Genomic DNA, 23203 nt, shown 5'->3' with positions numbered 1-23203 from the left:
CAATAACTGGACCGAGATTATATACAGTTTACTGAAACCTTCAGAACCTTTAGAGCGTTTTAAGAGAAGATCCATGCAGGTTAGCAGGGTCACCCTGGAGCTCTGAACCATGACAAACCGATGAGCTGCTGGGGGTCACACTAGGAAGGAGGAGCAGAAAAATCAAGGTCTGCTGTAGATCTTTCTCTCCTGACCCAGAAGATCAAACCACATCCTTTAAGATCCAGTCCAACCATGAAGATCTGAACGGGTTTGTGTTGTTTGTGAATCAGCTTTAGAGCAGGTTTGAGTTAATAAATTAAACTAGAAAATCATTTATTTTCAGATGTTTGATCAGATTAACATGAAACAAGCTGAGGAAGACGAGGCTGAAAGGATGTTTATTAGGAGTTAATCATCGTTTCTTCATGAAATTCTGTCAAAATCAGGACAACATGAAAACAGTCAAATAAAACTGAACTCATCAAGTTCTCCAGAACCCAGATGTTAACGTTTTACATCTGGTTTTAACTAAAAATAAACTGGAACCAGCTGCTTCTGGTTCTGATCATTTATTCTCAGACATCCTGGAACAGAACAAACATTAACTCCTAAATTTAGGGAAGAACCTGCTGGAACATGTTTTGGTGCCAAGAGAAACAGGAAAGCCGTTACTCATCACTGATGAAGCAGAACCAGCAGGACCAGCTGGAGACCCGGACCATGACTCAGCAGTCTGGACTGATGTTCTGACTCAGTCTTGTAACCCACCACAGCTTCTTGTTTTTACTGTTTTTGGTAAGAGGAAGGAAGAAGCTGCGGTTCTGCCAAGAGTCCAGATTAACTCCGTAGTTTAGGAGTCCAGGCGACCCAGATGACCTTTTTGTTTCTGCTTCTTTAGTGAAAAATGAAATAAAGTTGAATTTTTCTTCAATAAAACCGTCAAATTTTCCCCTGAAGAAATAAAACTGTTTTATTCCTGGTGTTCATCTTTGGGTTTGGGATTAGAAGTTCTGAATCAGGCCCGCTTGTGTCTGAAGCCACTTCGCTGCTCGTGGATCAGCTGATCCAGGTTTAAACAGACCGGAGCTGAACTTTCACCCAGTTTTCCCTCCCAGTTCACTGGAAACAGAACCAGATAACATCAGATGTTCCTGGATGACACAACGGTGTGAAACACTCCAACTGGACCTCTGTGGAGACATTTGATGGGATCGCAGAGAGTGATCCAGAACATAAACAGGAGAAAGTTCTAGAAAAACAGCCCACCGGATCAGATTCTGTTGCTCCCATGAGGTCAGGGTCAACCCTGAGGAATGACATCGGGTTTCACCAGAAATTCTCTTCCAGTGAATCTGAGCCGACTGGGAATGCGGGTAAGATTTGAGCTGTGAGGCTGTGAGGAAAAGTTCTGGTTAATGAGAAGAAAAACCACGGTCTACAGAACCTCTGATCCAAACAGGGGTTTTATTTTGTTTGATTGTGTGAAGGAAAATATAAAAATAAAATGTTTCGGGACAGAATCAGAAGAACACAGCGATGATAAATTAACCTCTAAACAGGAAATAAATAAGATTACAGACCAGCCGCCCGCCGCCGGTCGCTCAGATATGATCTGGTACTGTTCTGCAGAACATGTTTAGTCATTATGACCCACGGGTTATAAACTACACCTCAGTTTCCAACATGAAAACTAACTAAAACAGCAGAAAAACTGCCGTTAATGTAAAGTCCGGAGCTGCTCCAGTCGCCGCTTCAGCTCTCTGCTCCTCTTCGTCAGCTCGTCCTTCTTCCTCAGCAGCCTCCTCTCGTCCTCTCCGACCTCCCTGATGAACTCTGTCGCCCTCTTCAGGATCACCACCTTCGCCGCCTTGTCGTTGTTGGCCACCGCCGGGATCTGGTCCCTCAGAGCCAGGAAGCTGATCCTCAGCTCGTTCCGTCGCTGCCGCTCCAACACGTTGTGAGTCCGGCGCCTGTCCTCGTCCTCTCCGTCGGACCGCGGGCTCCAGCACCGCCGGCCGCCGCTCTGCTTCGCTGTCGCCGGGCTCTCCGCCACCTTCAGCCGCTTCTCAGCAGGCTGTGGGGCGGCGTAGTTGTGCTGCTGGATGTTGATGTGGGAGCGCTTAAGGACCAGAGGTAAGGCATCAGACCTCCGAGATGTCCTCTGTCTGTCCACCGTCACCACGTCAATCTCTTCTTCCTCACCATCCTCCTCTTCTTCTTCTGTGGAAAGAAACAAAAACACTGAAATGAACCAGATTTACACCAGAGAGGAGCAGAACTTCATAGAACATCAACAGGACAGGCAGAAAAGAACAACTTCCTGTTTCCCACCTGATTCGCTGTCGCTGCTGCTGAGCGGCGGCGTCTCCAGACTCAACTCTGACCCCGCCTCCATCGTCGCTCCGTCTTCCTCGCTCTGCTTCTCGCTCGCTGGCGAGTACATGAACACCACAGAGGGATCAATGCACTCTGATGCTGCAGCCTGGAGGTCCTGCAGGTACTCTGCGTTCACCTGGCACCGGCCCACCTGTGGATCAGAACCTCCACCTGTGAGGCTGCAGGTGTCAGACGAGTCCCTGCGGGCCCGGAGAGACGCCAGCCTCTCTGACACCACCTTCTCCAGCTTGGTGGCTGCTCCGAAGCTGCTGCTCCACATGCAGTCCTGGATGATGAAGGACTGAAGGAACGCCGCTGAGGGGTTGGAGTCTTCATCCAGCAGTTCTGACACCGCCTCCAGGTGGTCTGCGGCGGACAGCGAATGGTCCGACTGAGGAGGAGTCCGGCTGGGCGACAAGGGAGGAGTTGGGAGGAGCTCAAACTTCTTCCAGATGTCCTCACCTGGACCAGGGAGGAGCTGGCTGTGTGGAGGAGGGTAGAAGTCCTCCTCCTCCCCACTCAGGAAGAAGCACGGCTGGATGGTGTCGTAGTCGTAGTCTGTGCTGGGCGTGGCTAACATCGGCGCCATCACAGCTGCCTGAGAAGACAACAACACACGGGTTAAACGAGACTTTTCCTGGACCGGTTTCGGTGAGGTCCGAGTTGAGTCCAGAACTGCTGCAGGTTCTCAGATAGAGACGTATCTGCAGGCTGTGAGGTGATGCATTCACTGACTGAAAAGTGTGGGAGTTTTTAGCTTTGAGGCATTTACTGAACAGGAAAACAAAATCAGATATTCCAGAATCTGACTCTCAGATCAGTGGCCGGAGTCGGTTCAGAGAAGGTCCGATGTTCAGTGCCAGACCTTGTTAGAAATATTATAAAATGTTAAAATGGGTCAAAAGAGAAAATCTGTTTCAGTTTAGGAAAATTTTAAAGATGAAAACAGGATGAAGCGTCTCTGTTGGAAAATTATCAGGAAATTTGGGTTTTATTTGAACAGAAATCCAACAAGAAAAGTTTTTATCAGAAAGTTTAATAAAAGCAAACCTGAGCTGTCTACAGACAGCCGAGATGTTCTGCGGGTTCTACAAGGTTCTAGTGTCAGGTTCTACAAGGTTCTAGTGTCGGGTTCTATCGAGGTTCTACTGTCAGATTCTATTAAGGTTCTAATGTCAGGTTCTATTAAAGTTCTAGTGTCAGGTTCTACAAGGTTCTAGTGTCAGGTTCTATTAAGGTTCTAGTGTCAGATTCTACAAGGTTCTAGTGTCAGATTCTGCAAGGTTCTAGTGTCAGATTCTACAAGATTCTAGTGTCAGGTTCTATTAAGGTTCTAGTGTCAGATTCTACAAGGTTCTAGTGTCAGATTCTATTAAGGTTCTAGTGTCAGATTCTACAAGGTTCTAGTGTCAGATTCTACAAGATTCTAGTGTCAGATTCTACAAGATTCTAGTGTCAGGTTCTATTAAGGTTCTAGTGTCAGATTCTACAAGATTCTAGTGTCAGATTCTACAAGGTTCTAGTGTCAGATTCTGCAAGGTTCTAGTGTCAGATTCTGCAAGGTTCTAGTGTCAGATTCTACAAGATTCTAGTGTCAGGTTCTATTAAGGTTCTAGTGTCAGATTCTACAAGATTCTAGTGTCAGATTCTACAAGGTTCTAGTGTCAGATTCTATTAAGGTTCTAGTGTCAGATTCTACAAGGTTCTAGTGTCAGATTCTACAAGGTTCTAGTGTCAGATTCTACAAGGTTCTAGTGTCAGATTCTATTAAGGTTCTAGTGTCAGATTCTACAAGGTTCTAGTGTCAGGTTCTATTAAGGTTCTAGTGTCAGATTCTACAAGATTCTAGTGTCAGATTCTACAAGGTTCTAGTGTCAGATTCTATTAAGGTTCTAGTGTCAGATTCTACAAGGTTCTAGTGTCAGATTCTACAAGATTCTAGTGTCAGATTCTACAAGATTCTAGTGTCAGGTTCTATTAAGGTTCTAGTGTCAGATTCTACAAGATTCTAGTGTCAGATTCTACAAGGTTCTAGTGTCAGATTCTGCAAGGTTCTAGTGTCAGATTCTACAAGGTTCTAGTGTCAGGTTCTATTAAGGTTCTAGTGTCAGATTCTACAAGATTCTAGTGTCAGGTTCTATTAAGGTTCTAGTGTCAGATTCTATTAAGGTTCTAGTGTCAGATTCTACAAGGTTCTAGTGTCAGGTTCTATTAAAGTTCTACTGTCTCGGCTAATTACAGACTGTCCCGTGGTGTTTAGAGTGAAACTAGAGAAGATGTTCAGAAGAAGCTCCAACCAGATTCAGGTTTTATTTCACATAGAAACAATAGAACCGTGACGTCACGTTCTCTGACAGCTGAGATGTTCTGCATCCAGATGTTTCCGTTTATTTACAATCAAGGTGGGATAATTAAAAACCAACAGCTGTTGAACTCACCGCTGACGTGAAATCCAGAAGTTCCCGCAGATAAAGTGGAGTCTTCAGAGTAAAGTTGGTGCAGCAGAACCTCAGAGTCAGAACCGAAACCCGTCCGGATCAGTAAACCAGGGTTATTATTGTCTGTGAGCTGATGTTCTCTGCTCTGCTTTCTCAGGCTGACTCACCGCATCGAGCCGCACTTCACGCATTTATCTCCTCCGACTTCTTTTCTTTCCGCTTACGTCACAATCTTCCCGCCACTTGTCTTCTACGTAACAACCTGATGCGCGTCGTCGCTCAGTTTCTAAGCAGCTGACAAACATCAACATCTGTGTTTCTGACAGAGCAGCAGAACTACGGCTGCGGGTCCGGGTCCATCCGGGTCAAGGGACGCGTTTAATGAGGGAACTATTTTACTCCGCGGATGTGCGGTGTAACGGTTCGGGTGGTCCACACTGACTGTAAATGATGCAAGGGGAGAAAGTTCCGGGAAATCAGAGATTATCCACTGGTGATGTCATGAAAACAAGGACAAACAAACAAACAAACAAACAAACAAAGAAAACAGGGAAATAAAAGAAAATAAAAAGGTTTAAAGAGCGCGAAAATCTCACAAATTACTGACAAGAACCAGTAAAAGTATTATTATAAGATCATAAAATAGACAAAAATGTTAATATGGAGGTTTTTTTTATCTTATAAACATGAAATATAAAAAATATACAAATAAAAGTTTACAGTTTTTGCTTTAAAACTAAACAAATACGTCAAAGAAAATAACATTTTAAAATTATAAAAATAAAAAACAAAAAGACCTAAAACTGCTGCTTGAAACTGAAGAGAATTCATCAGTAATTTTAGCTTTTTAAAAAAAATTAAGAAAATTTAAAACATTTTTTTTTAAAACTAATAAAATGAAACATTTAAAGTGATAAAGCTGATTTAGATCTGGTCCACATATCTGATCCGGAACCAGAATCTGGTTCAATAAAAGTGAAAAAATAAAATAAGTATTTTATAGCTGAATTAAATCAAACATGAAAATATTTCTGCAGCCATGTTTGACTGGAGTTACTTCTGGTTGTATTTATCATTAAATAAATGGTCTGTTTTCAACAAACGGTTCTGTTTGGTTCACTTGACCGTCTAAAACCCAAAACAGAACATTTACATTTTCACTGAAATAAATTCAACTTTTATTTTAGATAAATCACTGAAGACAGATGAATAAAGTTTGCAAACTTCAAATTTCTTTATTATTATTTTAGATTTTTTTTTATTTTGTATTTTATTAATATTTTATTGCTTTATTATTGTCACCAGCAGTTTCACACATTTATGTGGAGCTCCAACTCTGGCAGAAAACAGGGAACCACTTCTTCTACTGGAAACAAACGAATGCTTCTGCATCAGGTCCAAAGACCTTCAGCTGCCTCGAACCGACAGGAAACATGGGCCCAGTTGGATCCAAACAAAATGTTCTGGCTGGAAAGCAGAACCATCCTGGTCAGCCAAGAAGAACCCAGAGCATCAGGCCAGAAGACTCAAAGCAACGTGGCTTAAAATAAAAACTGCAGAACTGAAAGACAATCTGAGCTGAAGGAGAAGAAATTCAATTCAAAAATACTTTATTAATCCCAAAGGGAAATTAAATGTTGTTGTAGCTCATATTATGAAGGTTTCCTCAAAGAGCCGTTGTAGATGCTGATGACTGTGGACAGGAAGGATCTCCTGTAGAGCTCCATCTTACAGCAGATCTGAAGAAGCCTCTGACTGAAGACACTCTGTTGTTGTAGGACAGTCTCATGAAGAGGATGCTCAGGGTTCTCCATAATGTTCTTCATTTTATTAAGAATCCATCTTTCCACAATGATCTCCAGAGGTTCTAGAGGAGTCCCCAGAACAGAGCCAGCCTTCTTTATCAGCTTGTTGAGCTTTTTTAAGTCCCTGGTTCTGATGCTGCTTCCCCAGCAGATGATGGTAGAAGAGATCACACTTTCCACAACAGACTTATAGAAGATATGCAGCATCTTGCTGTTAACACTGAAGGACCTAAGCTTCCTCAAGAAGTACAGTCTGCTCTGTCCCTTCTTGTAGATGGCTTCACAGTTGCATCTCCACTCTAGTCTATTGTCCAGGTGAACACCGAGGTATTTATACTCCTCCACCACCTCCACTTCTTCTCCCATGATAGAAATAGTTTTTGACTTATTCCTGTTTCTCTTAAAATCTACAATCATCTCCTTTGTTTTAGTCACGTTCAAAATGAGATGATTGTTTCCACACCATGCCACAAAGTGGTCCACCACCTTCCTGTACTCAGCTTCTTGTCCATCTCTGATCCACCCCACAACTCCAGAATCATCCGAGTATTTCTGCAGATGACAGGAGTCTGTCTTGTACTGGAAGTCTGAGGTGTACAGAGTGAAAAGGAATGGTGAGAGTACAGTCCCCTGTGGTGCTCCTGTGCTGTGGTTTAGAAGCCAAACTAGAACCTTCATGAACTCCTAAACAAGCCTCCCGAGGTCCAAAGAGGAGAGAACGGACTGTGGGTGACGGAACCAAAGTGGGATTCAGGCAGGAATCCTGGAGATGATGCTGGAACGTTGTTTACTGTCAACCCATGGAAACGTCTGAAGATGATGCAGGACCTCTGCAGGAAACGTCCAGCAGAACATTCTCTCCTTCCATCAGGTTTGCTGCTGATGAAGTGATGTTTCAGCAAGGAGAACCAAACAGATCCTGCAGGTCAGATCTGATCTGTCAGCTGCTGAGCGAGAACGTTGGAGCCTAAATGATGAAGAAGATGGATTCTCATGAGTGACGTTCTGAGATCATTCAAGCCATCAGAAAACCCAGAGGAGCTTTTTTCTCCGTTTGATCTGCAAAAACAACACGAGCCACTAAGGTTGTTACCAAACTAGACAGCTCAGATGTTCCAAAAATTATCTGGGATTATCTTCTGGAGCAAACCAACGGAGGATGAAAACTTTATATGAATAAAACTGTAGATAGTTTTAATAATGTTTTGTAAATGTTGGGCCAGACTTGGCAGGTAAAATCCATAAATCCAATAAACTGGATAATTTATCCATAGAAATCAATTCAAAGAAGATGTTTCTGTCTGGAGTTACTGAGGTAGAATGAATAGATATTATTTGATAAATGTAGGAACAAATCATCTACTGTTTGTTATAAAATAGATATTACGTTAGTAAAAAGAATTATACATAGTATCTCTAATCCATTAATGTATATATATATAATCTATCATTTCTAACAGGAACTTTTCCAAATAAAACGAAGATTACTAAAATAATACCACTATACAAGAATAGAAAAACTGAATATAATCATTAAATCATAATATTTAATGTATCTAAGTTATTAAAACTAATTCTATTTGCAGATGACACCCATATATTTTACTCTAGTGATAGTTATATTCATTTAATATACATTATAAATAATGAACTACTTCAACTAAAATCATGGATGGATATAAATACATGATCTCTATATTTAAATAAAACTAAAGTAATGTTCTTTGGAAATTATAAAGAGATTTTAAACTCAGTAATAAATATAGATGATGTTGATATTGATATCGTGTCAGAAATAAAATGTTTGGAAATAACTATTTAGAGCAGATTAAGATGGAAACCACACATCAGACACACACAAAGTAACATTTCTAAAAGTGACTCAATTATTAACAAGGTTAAATACTCCTTGGAAAATAATGCACTGCGATTATTGTATTGCTCATTAGTTTTGCCTTATTTAACCGACTGTATAGAAATCTGGGACAATAAGTTTACTACATCCTCTCTTTATACTCCAAAAACGTGCTGCGAGAGTTATACATAAAGTAGGATTTTTTGATCACACTAATACTTTATTCTGGGAGTCTAAAATGTTAACATTTTTTGATTTAGTAGATTTTTATATAAAGCCAATAAAAACATATTACAAATATTTGGGGTGTGACTGGACCTATAATGTAGATCTATATATTGTGGTTATAATGACTATATATTGAATATGTTGATTCTCTTCTTTATGTATATTGTTATTGATGTAAAATGCTATGTTGATATGACAGATTTAGTTATTAAGCTGTAATTGGCAGCAATCATATCATTTCTTAAGGAATGTGAACAGGAGGTCGGACTAAAACAGGTTTTCTTCATCCCACTCCTTTCCAAGTCATTCTTACTATTATTATTATTGTTATTATCATTTTTTGGATTCAGTAGTACACTATACTTAAAAAAAAAATGTTTTTATTATATGTGTTTTCTTACTGGCTTGGAATAAACCTTTAAATAAAAAAATTTAAAAATCTTCTAGCGGCAAGAAGGATGCTTGGACTAATGGACCAATTAGAACCAAACCCTGCATGAAGAAGTTCTGAAGACTTCCTCTGAATAAATGAAAACCCAAATTGCTGCTTTCTGATTACCTGAAGAAGATCCATCATCACCCTCCTGAAGCTGCTGCTCTGCTGCCCTCTGCTGGTGAAGATAACAAACTGCTTTCATCTAATGAAGTTGGCTCCACCTGCCCTTCATCACACAACAGAACACAACAGAACAGAACCATTGATTTGCTGCAACAGCAAACAGGAAAGGCAGAGCGAGGGGGAAACATTAAAGAAACTACTGCACAAAAATAATATTATAAAAAACGTATTAATGCAGAAACGTCATCAGTAGATCTAACCAGTCTGTAGATAAAGAGCACATAAAGACCTGCAGCGATGGCTCTGTAGATGTTTCTTCTCAAATGTTCTACAGGGCTTACATACATGGACAAAATTCTTGGTACCCTTCGGTTAATGAAAGAAAAACCCACAATGGTCACAGAAAGAACCTGAATCTGACAAAGGTAATAATGAATAAAAATTCTATGAAAATGAACAAAGTCAGACGTTGTTTTTCAAACATGTTTCAACAGAATTATTTTAAAAAATAAACTCAGGAAACAGGCCTGGACAAAAATGATGGTACCCTTAACTTAATATTCTGTTGCACAACATTTTAGGCAATCACTGCAATCAAATGATTCCTATAACTGTTAATGAAACTTCTTCACCTCTCAGCAGGTATTCTGGACCACTCCTCATGAGCAAACAGCTCCAGTTGTCTCAGGTTTGAAGGGAGCCTTTTCCAGACGGCATGTTTCAGCTCCTTCCAAAGATGCTCAATAGGATTTAGGTCAGGGGTCATAGAGGTCCGCTTCAGAATAGTCCAATGTTTTCCTCTTAGCCATTCTTGGGTGTTTCTAGCTGTGTGTTTTGGGTCATTATCCTGTTGAAAGACCCATGACCTGCGACTGAGACCAAGCTTTCTGACACTGGGCAGCACATTTCTCTCTAGAATCCATTGATAGTCTTGAAATTTCATTATACCCTGGACAGATTCAAGACACCCTGAGCCAGATGCAGCAAAACAGCCCCAGAACATAACAGAACCTCCTCCATGTTTCACAGTAGGAACAGTGTTCTTCTCTTCATATGCTTCATTTCTCCGTCTGTGAACATAGAGCTGATGTGCCTTGCTGAAAAGTTTAATTTTTGTCTCATCTGTCCATAGGACATTCTCCCAGAAGCTTTGTGGCTTGTCAACATGTAGTTTGGTAAATTCCAGTCTGGCTTTTTATGAATTGTTTTCAACAATGGTCTCCTTGGTCGTCTCCCATTAAGTCTTTTGTTACCGTTCGTTTTATCCGTCTCTTTGTTTTGTCATCAATGTTCCTCCTGTGGCCACGTCCAGGGAGGTTGGCTACAGTCCCATGGATCTTACATTTCTGAATAATATGTGCAACTGTAGTCACAGGAACATGAAGCTGCTTGGAGATGATCTTATAACCTTTACCTTTAACATGCTTGACCATAACTTTCTTTCTAATCTCCTGAGACTCTTTCCTTCACTTCCTCTGGTCCATGTTGAGTGTGGTACCATGTTACCAAACAGCACAGTGACTTCCTGTAGCCCTATATATAGGCCCACTGGCTGATTACACGAATGGAGACACCTGTGATGCTAATTAATGGACACACCTTGATTTAACACGTCCCTTTGGTCACATTATTTTCAGGGGTACCATCATTTTTGTCCAGGCCTGTTTCATGAGATTATCTTTTAAAATAATTCTGTTGAAGCATGTTTGAAAAGCAACGTCTGACTTTCATTTGTTCATTTTCATAGAATTTTATTCATTATTACCTTTGTCAGATTCAAGGTATTTCTGTGACCATTTTTCTTTCATTAACCGAGGGGTACCAACAATGTTGTGGACGTGTGTACATTCCTGAGGTGGTTGTTGCTCCACTGCTCCCCCTGGGGGTCACCACTTGTCCTGGAGGTGGATCCAACCTCACAGTCATTTAGTTGTTCTGGATGTCAGGATTGGACCGCTCTCCTGGACCATGTTGGAGGAACATACACTCACCAGCCACTTCATTAGGTACACCTGTCCAACTGCTCGTTAACGCAAATTTCTAATCAGCCGTGTCATGAAGCACGAATCATCTCTGACTGGTTTCTTGAACATGACAATGAGTTCACTGGACCCAAATGACCTCCAGTCACCAGATCTCAGTCCAGTAGAACATCTTTGGGATGTGGTGGAACAGGAGATTCTCATCATGGATGCAGCTGACAAATCTGCAGCATCTGTGTGATGCTATCATGTCAATATGGACCAAACTCTCTGAGGAATCTATGCCACCAAGGATTAAGGCAGTTCTGGAGGCAAAAGGGGGTCCAATCCGGTACTAGCAAGGTGTACCTAATAAAGTGGCCAGTGAGTGTATGATTTATAAATGATGAAGCTTCATGAAACCCATCAGATCTTCTCCATGTGATCACTTTAAAATCTGGAGGAATTGTTTTCTTAATATTTTGCTTCTTATTCTGTGAATTTATTGGAAGATTTTAGGTTTGAACACAAACTCTTTATTTGTGTAAAATATCAAATTATTCTTAAAATTCAAAGATCTCATCTGTTCTGGAATAATTATCACTGATGCAGATTTATTAATGAAGAATCTTTAATAATGAAATGATTCACAGCAAAAACTGGATCTTTTCCTCATTAAACATGCAGAGATAAGCTGAAGGCTGTCAGGAACCATAACCCAAATGTTTCACCCACTTTCCTCTGCTGGTACCGAACCCAGAATCCAGCAGCTCACTGACTCAGAATCTCCATCAGAACCCGATCCTGTCTTTAGATTTTTAGGAGGATGGATGAGTTTTCCTGTCCAGGAAGACAGAACCTGAAGCTAGAGATCAGAACATGGAACAGAACTGGTTCCTGTGGATAGATCATGTAGGCACAACTAGATTTAATGACACCTGTAAAAACATAAAGTCCATTTCCATGAGGCCCGGTTCAGGATGGAGGCGGACCATCGGTATGGGACCGCAGGTGAATCTTTAAGCTGGTTCTCTGGCTGAAACTCTTCCCACACGTCTCACAGGAATAAGGCTTGTCTCCCGTGTGGATCCGCTGGTGGTCCGTCAGACCCGTCCTCTGGCTGAAGTTCTTCCCACAGGTTCCACAGTAGAAAGGCTTCTCGCCTGTGTGGGTTCTGGTGTGGATGGTCAGGCTGCTGGAATGAGTGAAGCTCTTCCCACACGTGTCGCAGGAATACGGCCGGTCCCCCGTGTGGGTTCTCATGTGGACGGTCAAGCCGGTCCAGTAGCTGAAAGACTTTCCACACGTGTCGCAGGAGTACGGCCTCTCTCCTGTGTGGACCCTCATGTGGAGACCCAGCTGGCGTTTCAGTCGGAAACTTTTCTGACAGGTCCGGCACTCGAAGGGCTTTTCTCCTGTGTGGGTTCTGCGGTGTTCCTTCATGTGAGACTCGCATTTAAAGGATTTTCCACAAACGTCACATTTCACAGAACATGTTGCTGGTTTCCCAGTAATCGGATCCTGTGGCACCGGAGATCCGTCCACAACGTTACTGGGAGGTCTGTGGTCCAGCTGCATCTCTGAAGTTCTTGTTAGGTCTGACTCCACAGGTTTCATTTCAGTTTCAGAGGAGCTCATAGGACAGAACCGGACCGGGTCTAGTGGTTCTTCACCGAAGTCCGTTTCACCATAATCAGCAGTGACCATAATGATCTCAGTCTCCAGCTTCAGAGCAGCTTCTCCTCCATGCTGACTGCAGCAAAGTTCCTCCTGTTCCTCTTTAACCAGCAGATGTTCTGGTCGCTCCGGGTCTTCCTTAATGTGTGGACTTCCAGGTTCCTTTTGGTTGTCTTTAATCTGTAGAGGTTCTGGTTCATCCTGGTCCAGACTGCACTTCCTTCCCTGGTTGCAGAGCTGCAGGTCAGCAGGAGCTGCCGGGTCCTTCCAGTCGTGTTGCTGATGGAGGTCTGCAGAGACAAGAAGAAAAACACCTCTGTGAAAAATATGTTCTCCTGGATCAGGCTACAGTATGGTGGTTCTGTAGTTCTTATGGTTTAGCGGTTATAGGTCCGGGTGGAACCGTGTGTCCAAACCTTTGATCTACAAACTGATTTTTATTTTCTCTTTCTAGCGTCGACCACAACGGACCATGAGTCCGTCTGTCTTAGGAAACTAGCTGTATTCTGACAGGTTGGATGGATATATTTGCCCAAATGTTCTTTAGTTAAAGTTGCCGGACCTTTCTGGTACCAGTTTCCATTAAAGTGCAATAAAAGACCCAGTTCATTAACTTTGAGTTGGTTTCCATTTTAAGACAATTCTGTAAAAATCTCACCTTAAAAATGACAAAAAGTCTCCATCTGCACCATCATGGAGGCCCACATTTTACCTTTCTGAAACTGAGGCCAAACGGAATCCTTCCAAGGGCCACAAATGGCCCCCGAGCCGCACTTTGTACAACCCTGATTTAATATGTGGTAGGAGATCATGGCTGAAGAGCTACAGCAGATAGAAGAAATGAGGGAGGAACTAGAGAGAGGAGAACACGGAAGCTGGAGGGAGGTTCTCAACGTACAGAACCAAGGTGTGCTCCAAAGGTCCTCAAACGTGGCACATTAAAACTAAAGAGAAGAGGAAGCATCCCATAATAACCCGACACAAGGAACCGAGAAGATACATGAGCCGAGCTGTCCAAACCACTGCAGGTTAAACTAGAGAAGATAAAAAAGCCTTAATCTGAGTTAATGAAAGAGGTCATCAACGGCTCATCCAGGAGGTCCCAGAACAACATCTGGAGCTCTGCAGGCCTCACTGCATCAGTTAAGGTCAGAGGTCATGATCCAACAATAAGAAGGAGAGAATGTGCAGAGATGGCCTCCATGGGAGAGTTCTAATGCCAGAACCACTGCTGCCCCAAAAGGACAGAAAGGTCCATTTCACATTTATCACAAAAACATCTTGATGATCCCCAGGACTTCTGGGAAAATATTCTGTGGACCTTTTAGGAAGGTTTGGGTCCCGTTACATCTAGTGTCAAACTAACACAGTATTCCAGAAAAGGAATGTCATACCTACAGTCAAACACGGTGGTGGCAGTGTGGTGGTGTGGGGTTTCTTTGCTGCTTTAGGACCTGACGACTTGCTGTAGCTGATGGAACCATGAGTTCTGCTTTTTATCTCAAAATCCTGAAGGAGAATCTCCGACCATCAGTTTGTGACCTTCAAGGTCACTTGGGTTTACCAAAGCACACCAGCAGGTCCACCTCTGAATGACCCAAAAAATAACAAGGAGGTGTAGAGTGGCCTAGTCAAAGTTTGACATAAATCAGAGCAAGACGCTGAGGGCGTGACCTTAAACAGGCCGTTCAAGCTGGAAAACTCTCAGGGTCCAAATTTCTCCACAGTGACGGAAAAGACCCATTACCAGTTATCAGAAGGGTGGAACAACCAGTTAGGTTTAGGGTGTTATTACTTTTTTACGTAGAGGCAGGTTGGTTGGATAGATTTTCCTTTAACACATGAAATCTGTTTTTGTATCTCCTCAGATGAAGATGATCTGAAACATTTAAGTGGGACAATAAAGCAACAAGGAAAATCTGTCAGGAGGAAAAACTTTTATTAGACACAAACACACCGCTGACCCACCTGGGCCCAGCTGTCCTAGACCTCTACGCACCCAAACACACTATGAGCTTCTGTCAAATGGACTTGAGCCACTCCTGATCCCTGCAGAACCCTGCTGTCGGTCCTGCTTGGAGGTTGGTTTGGTCATAAAAGTTCTCACTGCAGTTTGAAACGGAGTTAATGATCCTGACACTCCATCGTTCCTGAGCCCAGTTTCTGTTACCTACCGACAGGGTTCTGGTTCTGTTGTTTCCAGCTGATCTCCACCAGTCTGCGTTAACATCTCTTCTTCAGCAGCAGAGCTCCATGTTTCACTGAGAAACTCTCTGAGACGCTGAACTGACTCAGATCTTCAGCTCACAATCAGCCATCTTCTCTACATGGGGCTGGTTTCTTTGTTTACTTCCGGTGAGCGCCCTCTGCTGCCACCTCGTGGTCCCTGCAGCTCAGTGCATGTCCATCGTTCAGGTACAGCAGTGTTTCAGATGTATTGAAATGTTTTCTCGCTGACAAGCTGATTTGTTGAAAGTTGATGCTTCTGTATAAAAGTCATAATCCAGATTTAATTCCTTTAAATTCATCTTCCTGACAGACGTTGAATGTTTCTGTACCTGATCGACGTTTGCAGGCTTTCTGAAGGTCTTTCAGGTTTATTTTTGTCTTTCACTGAATGCTTTTCTGATTATTTCTGGTCAAAAACTAGTTTAATACTAGTTAGAACTTTGACACATGTTCCTAAGGTTTCCACAATTGCCCCAAATTAAATGTACTAAAATCTGAATAAATATGACTAATATTTATAGTATTACTGCTTTGAATATATGTTGTCATAAGATTTTAGACAATGTTCACACACAAAAGATCTCTTCTTCTCTGAATGGAGGATATGTTTTCATTTCATTGAAATATTTATTTACTAAACTATTTTTTATGATTGTTTAAAACAGGGGTGTCAACAGGACAATGTGTTTAATGCCAGAGAAAAAAGAGGAGTTTTCAAAAAGGATTTAAAAGAAGACGTGAAGGAGCCCGCCGAATACGTAGCACCGACCCGCTCCATAACTTAAAGGCCGCAACTGCAAAATCCCGATCACCAGTGAGCTTCAGTCCTGTCTTTGGAACAAGCCAAATGCAGCTAATGTTGACCTCAGAGACCATTTTTGTTTCAGATTAAACCTCATTCATTTATTTAGTGTTAGTTAAGGAGTTTTTATAAGAACCTGAAGTCTAGTCCAGTTTCCCTCCCCTGGTTCTCAGGGAATCTAATCAGAATGCCGCCTGGGTGCCTCCCTTTGAAGGTTTTCTGGACAAGTCCCACTTGGAGGAGACCCCAAGGAAGACCTAGAACTCGCTGGAGGGACTGTATACCTGCCTGGCCTGGGAACACCTTGGGATCCCAAGAATAGGCTGGAGGATGTCGTTGAGGACAGGGATGTCTGGAGTTCCCTCCTGGTTGTGTTGTCCCTGCAACCCAATCTCGGTTGTCCCTGCAACCCAATCTCGGTTGTCCCTGCAACCCAATCTCAGTTGTCCCTGCAACCCAATCTCGGTTGTCCCTGCAACCCAATCTCGGTTGTCCCTGCAACCCAATCTCAGTTGTCCCTGCAACCCAATCTCAGTTGTCCCTGCAACCCAATCTCAGTTGTCCCTGCAACCCAATCTCAGTAAGCGGAAATCAATGGATGAATGGATCCATCCTACCCTAACCCGTCCATCCACCCGTCCGTCCCTGAAAGCCCCCAGACTTTGCACTCCTAAATTCTGACAGCTTCTCTTTTTATCAACTCAGAAACTCGGGTTTGTGGGACCAGAACACAACAAAATGTTTTCCTTTCATGCAGATTTTAAAGTGATTTAACCTGAAATGAAGAAGAATAAAATTTCTCTAATTTCTTTAATAAAGATGAAGCTGATATGAAAATGTTCTGTGTGGAAAAACTGAGGACTGAAGAAGGAAAGAAGCAGCCAGGTTAAAACAGCAGAGTTTCAGGCTGCATTTCCAGAAAAACTGTTGCAATGGCCTAGTCCAAGCTGTGTAGTCCAACCTAACCAGAGCTGTGTAAAAATAAATGTGTGCAAACTTCCATAAAACAAGAAAAAAGAACAATGAGCTAATATTTAAAACGAGAGAATGAAAAAATATTACAGAAAAACATCCTACTGAGAGTTCCTGTTGTAAAAAGACTTCAAGCTGTTGGATCATGGGGTGTACTTAGTTCTTCCTCACCTGACAGAGTGGAAAGTGCTTGTTTTGAACATAACCGTAGAACCTGGTGAAGACCAAACCGTTATCATTATGTCCTGACATGTAAAACTGTTGGAAACAAGATTAATTTTGTCTTTACTCTGAGATTTGAACTAAATGATACTTTATTTCTATGCTTCTGTTCTCAAACTGAGCCGCTCTTCATCCCCTGTGAAGAAATGTGTTTAGATGATTTACTCCACAGTGATCTCCATGAACTTTCCACAGTGATGGAGAACTTCCAATCTGCTGTCACCACAGCCTTCAACATCATCTGCTCCACTCCACATGTTGCTTCACCTCAACACACACGGTTCTGGGGGTATTTTAATCATGTTAATGAAACACTAATAACTTAAATTATTTATTTTAGTTTGATTATGCTTCTTTCTATAATATATGCATTTTTTCATTATAAAAAACTAAATATTAGTACTAAATAATAATAGGTGGATTATTAACATTTAGGGGAGAAAAGCTCCTAAAATGACCAACATGAGGCTACATTAAAACACAGGAAGAATTTCTGCCTTGAACCTTTTAGGACAGGGACGTCAGTCAGGAGTGTAACCCTGAACAACAGCTTCAGGGGGGTCGTTATTCCCAGCAGGAGGCTTCCTGATCTCCCCACCCAGGCTCAGCCAGGTGCTGGTGCTCCCCGCCTCGACCCAGTCTGCATACATGGGGGAAACCAGAGACGTGCAGACACACCACTGCAAGACCAAATCTCAAACCAGAACATGAGCTATTGGATCAAACATCTGGACATCAGATAAGTCAGTAAATAACATTTCTTTAACAGATGTTCTGATTATTCTGTGTTTGGTCTCCTGCATTGTTCAGAATCATTTTAGATTGAATGGTTCTGGGTCTGAACCAGAGACATTTATGTTTTAATGTCAAGTTTTACAGTTAAAACTGAGTAAATGTTCATGGCTGCTTTGCTTAGAAGATGTTTGTGGTTGATATCTGAGCAGATCTCCAGAAGCTTGAAGTGCCTGATCCGACCAGCTATCTTCTACTTGGACCTCTGGTTCTGAAACCTTTTAGGCCGACTTCCCCTTTAGAGGAACAATTCAGTATTTAGAGTTCCTGGATTTCTCTTTTTTTATGTTGTCTCAAGAGAAAAATAAACTAGTTTTTATAACGTTGTCCGTCTCATCATGTGTTGTCAACATAAAAAAGAAAATAGACTGAACTTAAATAGTTTTTCCAGTCATACCAACCACTCAAAGAGCTCTTCTCTAGAGCCACATTCACCCATTCACACTCAAAAACTCACACATTCATTCACCAATATGCTGATCGGAAGGCAACTTGAGGTTAAGTGCCTTGCCCAGGGGCACATCGACATGTGGCAGGAGGAAGCTGGAATCTAACCCACAACTCTCAGGTTGCAGGAGGACTGATCTACCTACTGAGCCGCAGTCGCTTTTACTCACAATAAAGACGCAATAAAGTAGAACATGAAGTTTTATAAAACAATAAAAATAAAATATTTCATCAGTGATTAATAATTAAAAAACGGAAATAAAAATAAATGTGTCATTTTTTAAGATTCATAAAGAAATAAAGTTAATTTGTTTAAAAGAGTCCAATAATTTTTAAAACTCCATATGTTTGACTGATTACTTGGATTTAAATTTTTATTAAATCAATACTAATATACATTAAAAGTGTTTTTCTGTATTAAATCATTTTTAACTGTTAGTTTAAAACAGGCCAGACTGGAAAATAAGACGTTGAGCCTCAGTGAGATTATTTGTGTTGAAAAGGTTTAAATCTGAAAAATAAGGAAGAAACGAGAGAAAAACCTTCAAATTAAACCCAGTTTGGACTTTCTTGAAACAGTGACAACAATCTTAAAATAAAAAGATGGTAACCGTTTTATTTCAGTCAAGCAAAAAAGAAATAAAACTCAAAATGTTTTTGTAATATACACTATATATATATATATACACTGAACAGGAATGCCTCCCACAACAAAAAGCAAATAAGTCTACATATAATATATATATAAAAGTCAGGAGGGTTGCATCGGTCAAACATGTCTGACCAAATATACAGGTCCTTCTCAAAATATTAGCATATTGTGATAAAGTTCATTATTTTCCATAATGTCATGATGAAAATTTAACATTCATATATTTTAGATTCATTGCACACTAACTGAAATATTTCAGGTCTTTTATTGTCTTAATACGGATGATTTTGGCATACAGCTCATGAAAACCCAAAATTCCTATCTCACAAAATTAGCATATTTCATCCAACCAATAAAAGAAAAGTGTTTTTAATACAAAAAACGTCAACCTTCAAATAATAATGTACAGTTATGCACTCAATACTTGGTCGGGAATCCAAATATCTTTTGTTCATACAAAGTTAGCTTCCTGCCGAAGATACCAGTAAAAATATTTTAGAGTCACATTAACACTTACCATCATCCATCTTGGAACCCAGTTCCACGGTGGCCGAGTCGCAGGCACTTTCCCTCATATCGCTGGCCAGTCGGTTCCCCTGGATGGAGTCTATCTGGTCGAACTACTTCCAATTTTTCCAGTCCGAACCGCTCCGGCCGTTGTGGTCCTCGATGGTCCGGTAATCACTCTACAACTTCTTAAGCTTCACCCGGCATTGTTTTGCTGTTAGCTGGTAGCCTTGACCGGCCATTAGCTCAAGCAACTCTGTAAACGCTTTTTCATTTCTAGTTGCTCTGACCAGCTCTGTATGCATTTTCTCATCTACCACCAAGTGCCAAAATGTGCGCAGCGCAGCGTTGGACCCCGGCGTCGATCCGAATGCTTCCATCTTCGTTCAGTGAAAGTAATCTGCTGTCGATGTTTATACGGCGCTCAGATTGATGTTTTGGAGTCACTCTTTGTACGGAAACGGTGACTCTACCCCCTATCCATTCAGAACCCTGTACCTTCTATAACTTAGAAGGTACAGGGTTCACCTTCTATAACTTAGGAGGTACAGGGTTCACCTTCTATAACTTAGAAGGTACAGGGTTCACCTTCTATAACTTAGAAGGTATACCCTGTACCTTCTATAACTTAGAAGGTACAAGGTTCACCTTCTATAACTTAGAAGGTACAAGGTTCACCTTTTATAACTTAGAAGGTACAGGGTTCACCTTCTATAACTTAGAAGGTACAGGGTTCACCTTCTATAACTTAGGAGGTACAGGGTTCACCTTCTATAGCTTAGAAGGTACAGGGTATACCTTCTATAACTTAGAAGGTACAGGGTATACCTTCTATAACTTAGAAGGTATACCCTGTACCTTCTATAACTTAGAAGGTACAGGGTTCACCTTCTATAACTTAGAAGGTACAAGGTTCACCTTCTATAACTTAGAAGGTACAAGGTTCACCTTTTATAACTTAGAAGGTACAGGGTTCACCTTCTATAACTTAGAAGGTACAGGGTTCACCTTCTATAACTTAGGAGGTACAGGGTTCACCTTCTATAGCTTAGAAGGTACAGGGTATACCTTCTATAACTTAGAAGGTACAGGGTATACCTTCTATAACTTAGAAGGTACAGGGTATATCTTCTATAACTTAGAAGGTACTGGGTACACCTTCTATAACTTAGGAGGTACAGGGTTCACCTTCTATAGCTTAGAAGGTACAGGGTATACCTTCTATAACTTTGAAGGTACAGGGTATACCTTCTATAGCTTAGAAGGTACAGGGTTCACCTTCTATAACTTAGAAGGTACAGGGTTCACCTTCTATAACTTAGAAGGTACAGGGTATACCTTCTATAACTTAGAAGGTACAGGGTATACCTTCTATAACTTAGAAGGTACAGGGTATACCTTCTATAACTTAGAAGGTACAGGGTATACCTTCTATAAGGTACAGGGTTCACCTTCTATAGCTTAGAAGGTACAGGGTTCACCTTCTATAGCTTAAAAGGTACAGGGTTCACCTTCTATAACTTAGAAGGTACAGGGTATACCTTCTATAACTTAGAAGGTACAGGGTTCACCTTCTATAGCTTAGAAGGTACAGGGTTCACCTTCTATAACTTAGAAGGTACATGGTACACAGTTTATGCAGGTCAAATGTACCTGAAGGCAACGTGTTTTCCTCTGTAAAACAGACACTTTCAGCACTTTAAAGATGGCGGCTCCGACACAGACAATCACTAAGTCGACCTTCTATCACCTGAAGAACCTTTACAGGTTTAATTATCCAGCAGGATAATGAAAAACTCATTCACGTGTTTATCAGACAGCTGCAGCTGATCCAGAACGCTGCTTCCTCACTAGAACCAAGAAAGTAGAGAACATCAGCCCGGTTCTAAAGTCCTTCCAATGGACCTCAGAGATTAGACTTCTAAATCACTGAATGGCCTCTGGTTCCAGTCTACTCTGCATCCAGAACCAGAACCAAATATTGAAAAGCAGCTTTCAGTTCTTCTGCTCCACCAACTTGGAACAAACTTCCAGAAAACTGCAGAGATGCTGAAACTCCGAGTTGTTTTAAATCAAGGTTAGAAACTTATGTGTTTAGATTTGCTTTTGACTTTTTGATTTAAACTATTAACTGAAGCATCATTCATTTTAATCTGTAGTCCAACTTTCCTTCATGTTCCCTTATTATCCACTGTTATTTACTTTGATGTGTTTTTTATCATCTAAAACACTTTGAATGATCTTGATACTGAAATGTGTTCTAATCAACTCGCCCTGAAGTAACAGGATAGAAACAGGTTCAGGTGCCGCCAGTTGGCAGAACAAATAATCTTATGTTTTAATACTGAAGTATATTTATATATACCTGATTTATCAGACACTTTTTGTCATTTCTTACCGGTTCTGGTCGTGTTTATCTGGGGTTTCCAGCAGGTTCCCAGCAGTCTAACGTCCTCCTCGTAGCGGACGATGGTTTTCTCAACCTCTGAGAAGATTTCTTCAGCAGCAGCAGTTAGTCGCTCTCTGATAAACTCTCTCAGATGCTGAACTGAAGACATTGTTACTGAAACTACTGAAATATTCAGCTGAGATACGAAAACACAACCGTCTTCCAGCTGAGTCCAAACAAGCTGCTGCTGGAGCCTTTAGTTTTACTTCCGCTGGACGTCACACTGAGACAAAGCAGCTGATTGGTCCATTTACCGCCCCCTGCTGGACTGGAATAGAACAGCAGCTTGGCAGCAGAACCAGACTCTATTCTCTGAATCAAACCAGAACTTTTCTAAACTGTCATTATTGGAGCAGATATTAACCAAAAATATTTTCTACAGTAAAAGTTATTTTCAGTTGTTTCAGAGTCTTCCTACTATCCTCATATGCGTTACATTCTAATAATTCATGTGGAAACGTGAGTCAGTTTTTAGTTCCACCTTTAATTCTCCCTGTATATCTGGGTCACTTCTTTTACAACTAATGTTTCTATATCTGTCCTACTAAATTTACCTGATGAGTTTAAGGATATATTACTACAGTTAAACATTATTCACATTTATCTTTAAAGCTGCTTTGTATAACGTCTCCACTGACTGTGAATCACCACCATTGTTGTGAAATAACGATTGTTTGGCTGTTAGGAACAATTCATAATTATAATGAATAATTACCAATAATTAACAACTTTTTAAATAAAGTTACAATATAAAACTTTCAGTCAGACTAACAAATCAGAGAACTGTAACTGTTCCGCTTTGGTTACTCAAGTCCTTTTTTCCAGGCAAAGAATTTCCATTTGCCCTTTAAACTATAGATGACATACTACAACTCTGTAATTAAATTTAAGATGTTTTATGTAGAAAAGCAACAAATAGCACAACCAGGGAACCACGGTTATGTGTCAGCCTGGAGCAGCTTTTACTGGATTGAACAGTGTGGTCTGTGGGTCTGATAAAACCTCATCTTGTGTGTGCAGCAGTAAAACTTCTAATAAGCCATTTAATAAGCAGATTACATATTTTCATTCTATGTTCCTGTAAGGAGACATAGGTAACTTTAAGAAAACTCTAACAGCACCACCGCTGGGTGACGGTGATTGATTTAACTTTTAGAAATTATTCACAATTATAATGAAAAATGAATGAACAAAATGACTAATAAAGTAAGAATACTGGGTTTTTAGTCAGAATAATAAATTGAGTCACT

At 41.0% G+C, this 23203-nt stretch overlaps 2 protein-coding genes across 2 annotated transcripts; both read right to left on the bottom strand.

Moving 5' to 3' along the window:
• Nucleotides 1-1427: 1427 nt before the first annotated feature.
• On the bottom strand, nt 1428-5204 carry LOC124869726 (transcriptional regulator Myc-B-like). The gene is made up of 3 exons (XM_047367800.1): nt 4797-5204; nt 2314-2956; nt 1428-2202 (listed from the first exon to the last, which is right to left on the bottom strand). The coding sequence occupies exons 2-3, from the start codon at nt 2945-2947 to the stop codon at nt 1700-1702; spliced, it is 1137 nt and encodes a 378-aa protein (XP_047223756.1). The 5' UTR covers nt 2948-2956; nt 4797-5204; the 3' UTR covers nt 1428-1699.
• A 6613-nt stretch (nt 5205-11817) lies between these two features.
• LOC124869725 (zinc finger protein 391-like) lies at nt 11818-22205 on the bottom strand. Its single transcript, XM_047367799.1, has 2 exons — nt 21903-22205; nt 11818-13171 (listed from the first exon to the last, which is right to left on the bottom strand). The coding sequence occupies exons 1-2, from the start codon at nt 22060-22062 to the stop codon at nt 12180-12182; spliced, it is 1152 nt and encodes a 383-aa protein (XP_047223755.1). The 5' UTR covers nt 22063-22205; the 3' UTR covers nt 11818-12179.
• Between the last annotated feature and the right edge of the window lie 998 nt (nt 22206-23203).

Source organism: Girardinichthys multiradiatus, chromosome 6 (genome assembly GCF_021462225.1).
Source record: "Girardinichthys multiradiatus isolate DD_20200921_A chromosome 6, DD_fGirMul_XY1, whole genome shotgun sequence".
In the NCBI taxonomy this organism is placed as follows: Eukaryota; Metazoa; Chordata; class Actinopteri; order Cyprinodontiformes; family Goodeidae; genus Girardinichthys; species Girardinichthys multiradiatus.
This window is presented reverse-complemented; position numbering and strand designations above follow the sequence as displayed.

What these genes read in the sequence shown, in the direction of transcription:
- LOC124869726 (XM_047367800.1), bottom strand. Translation starts at nt 2,947, where the DNA reads ATGGCGCCGATGTTAGCCACGCCCAGCACAGACTACGACTACGACACC. An exon ending in CAGCAGCGACAGCGAATCAG is followed by an intron (nt 2,203 to 2,313) that starts GTGGGAAACAGG and finishes TTCTTTCCACAG; the next exon opens with AAGAAGAAGAGGAGGATGGT.
- LOC124869725 (XM_047367799.1), bottom strand. Translation starts at nt 22,062, where the DNA reads ATGTCTTCAGTTCAGCATCTGAGAGAGTTTATCAGAGAGCGACTAACT. An exon ending in GATAAACACGACCAGAACCG is followed by an intron (nt 13,172 to 21,902) that starts GTAAGAAATGAC and finishes TTGTCTCTGCAG; the next exon opens with ACCTCCATCAGCAACACGAC.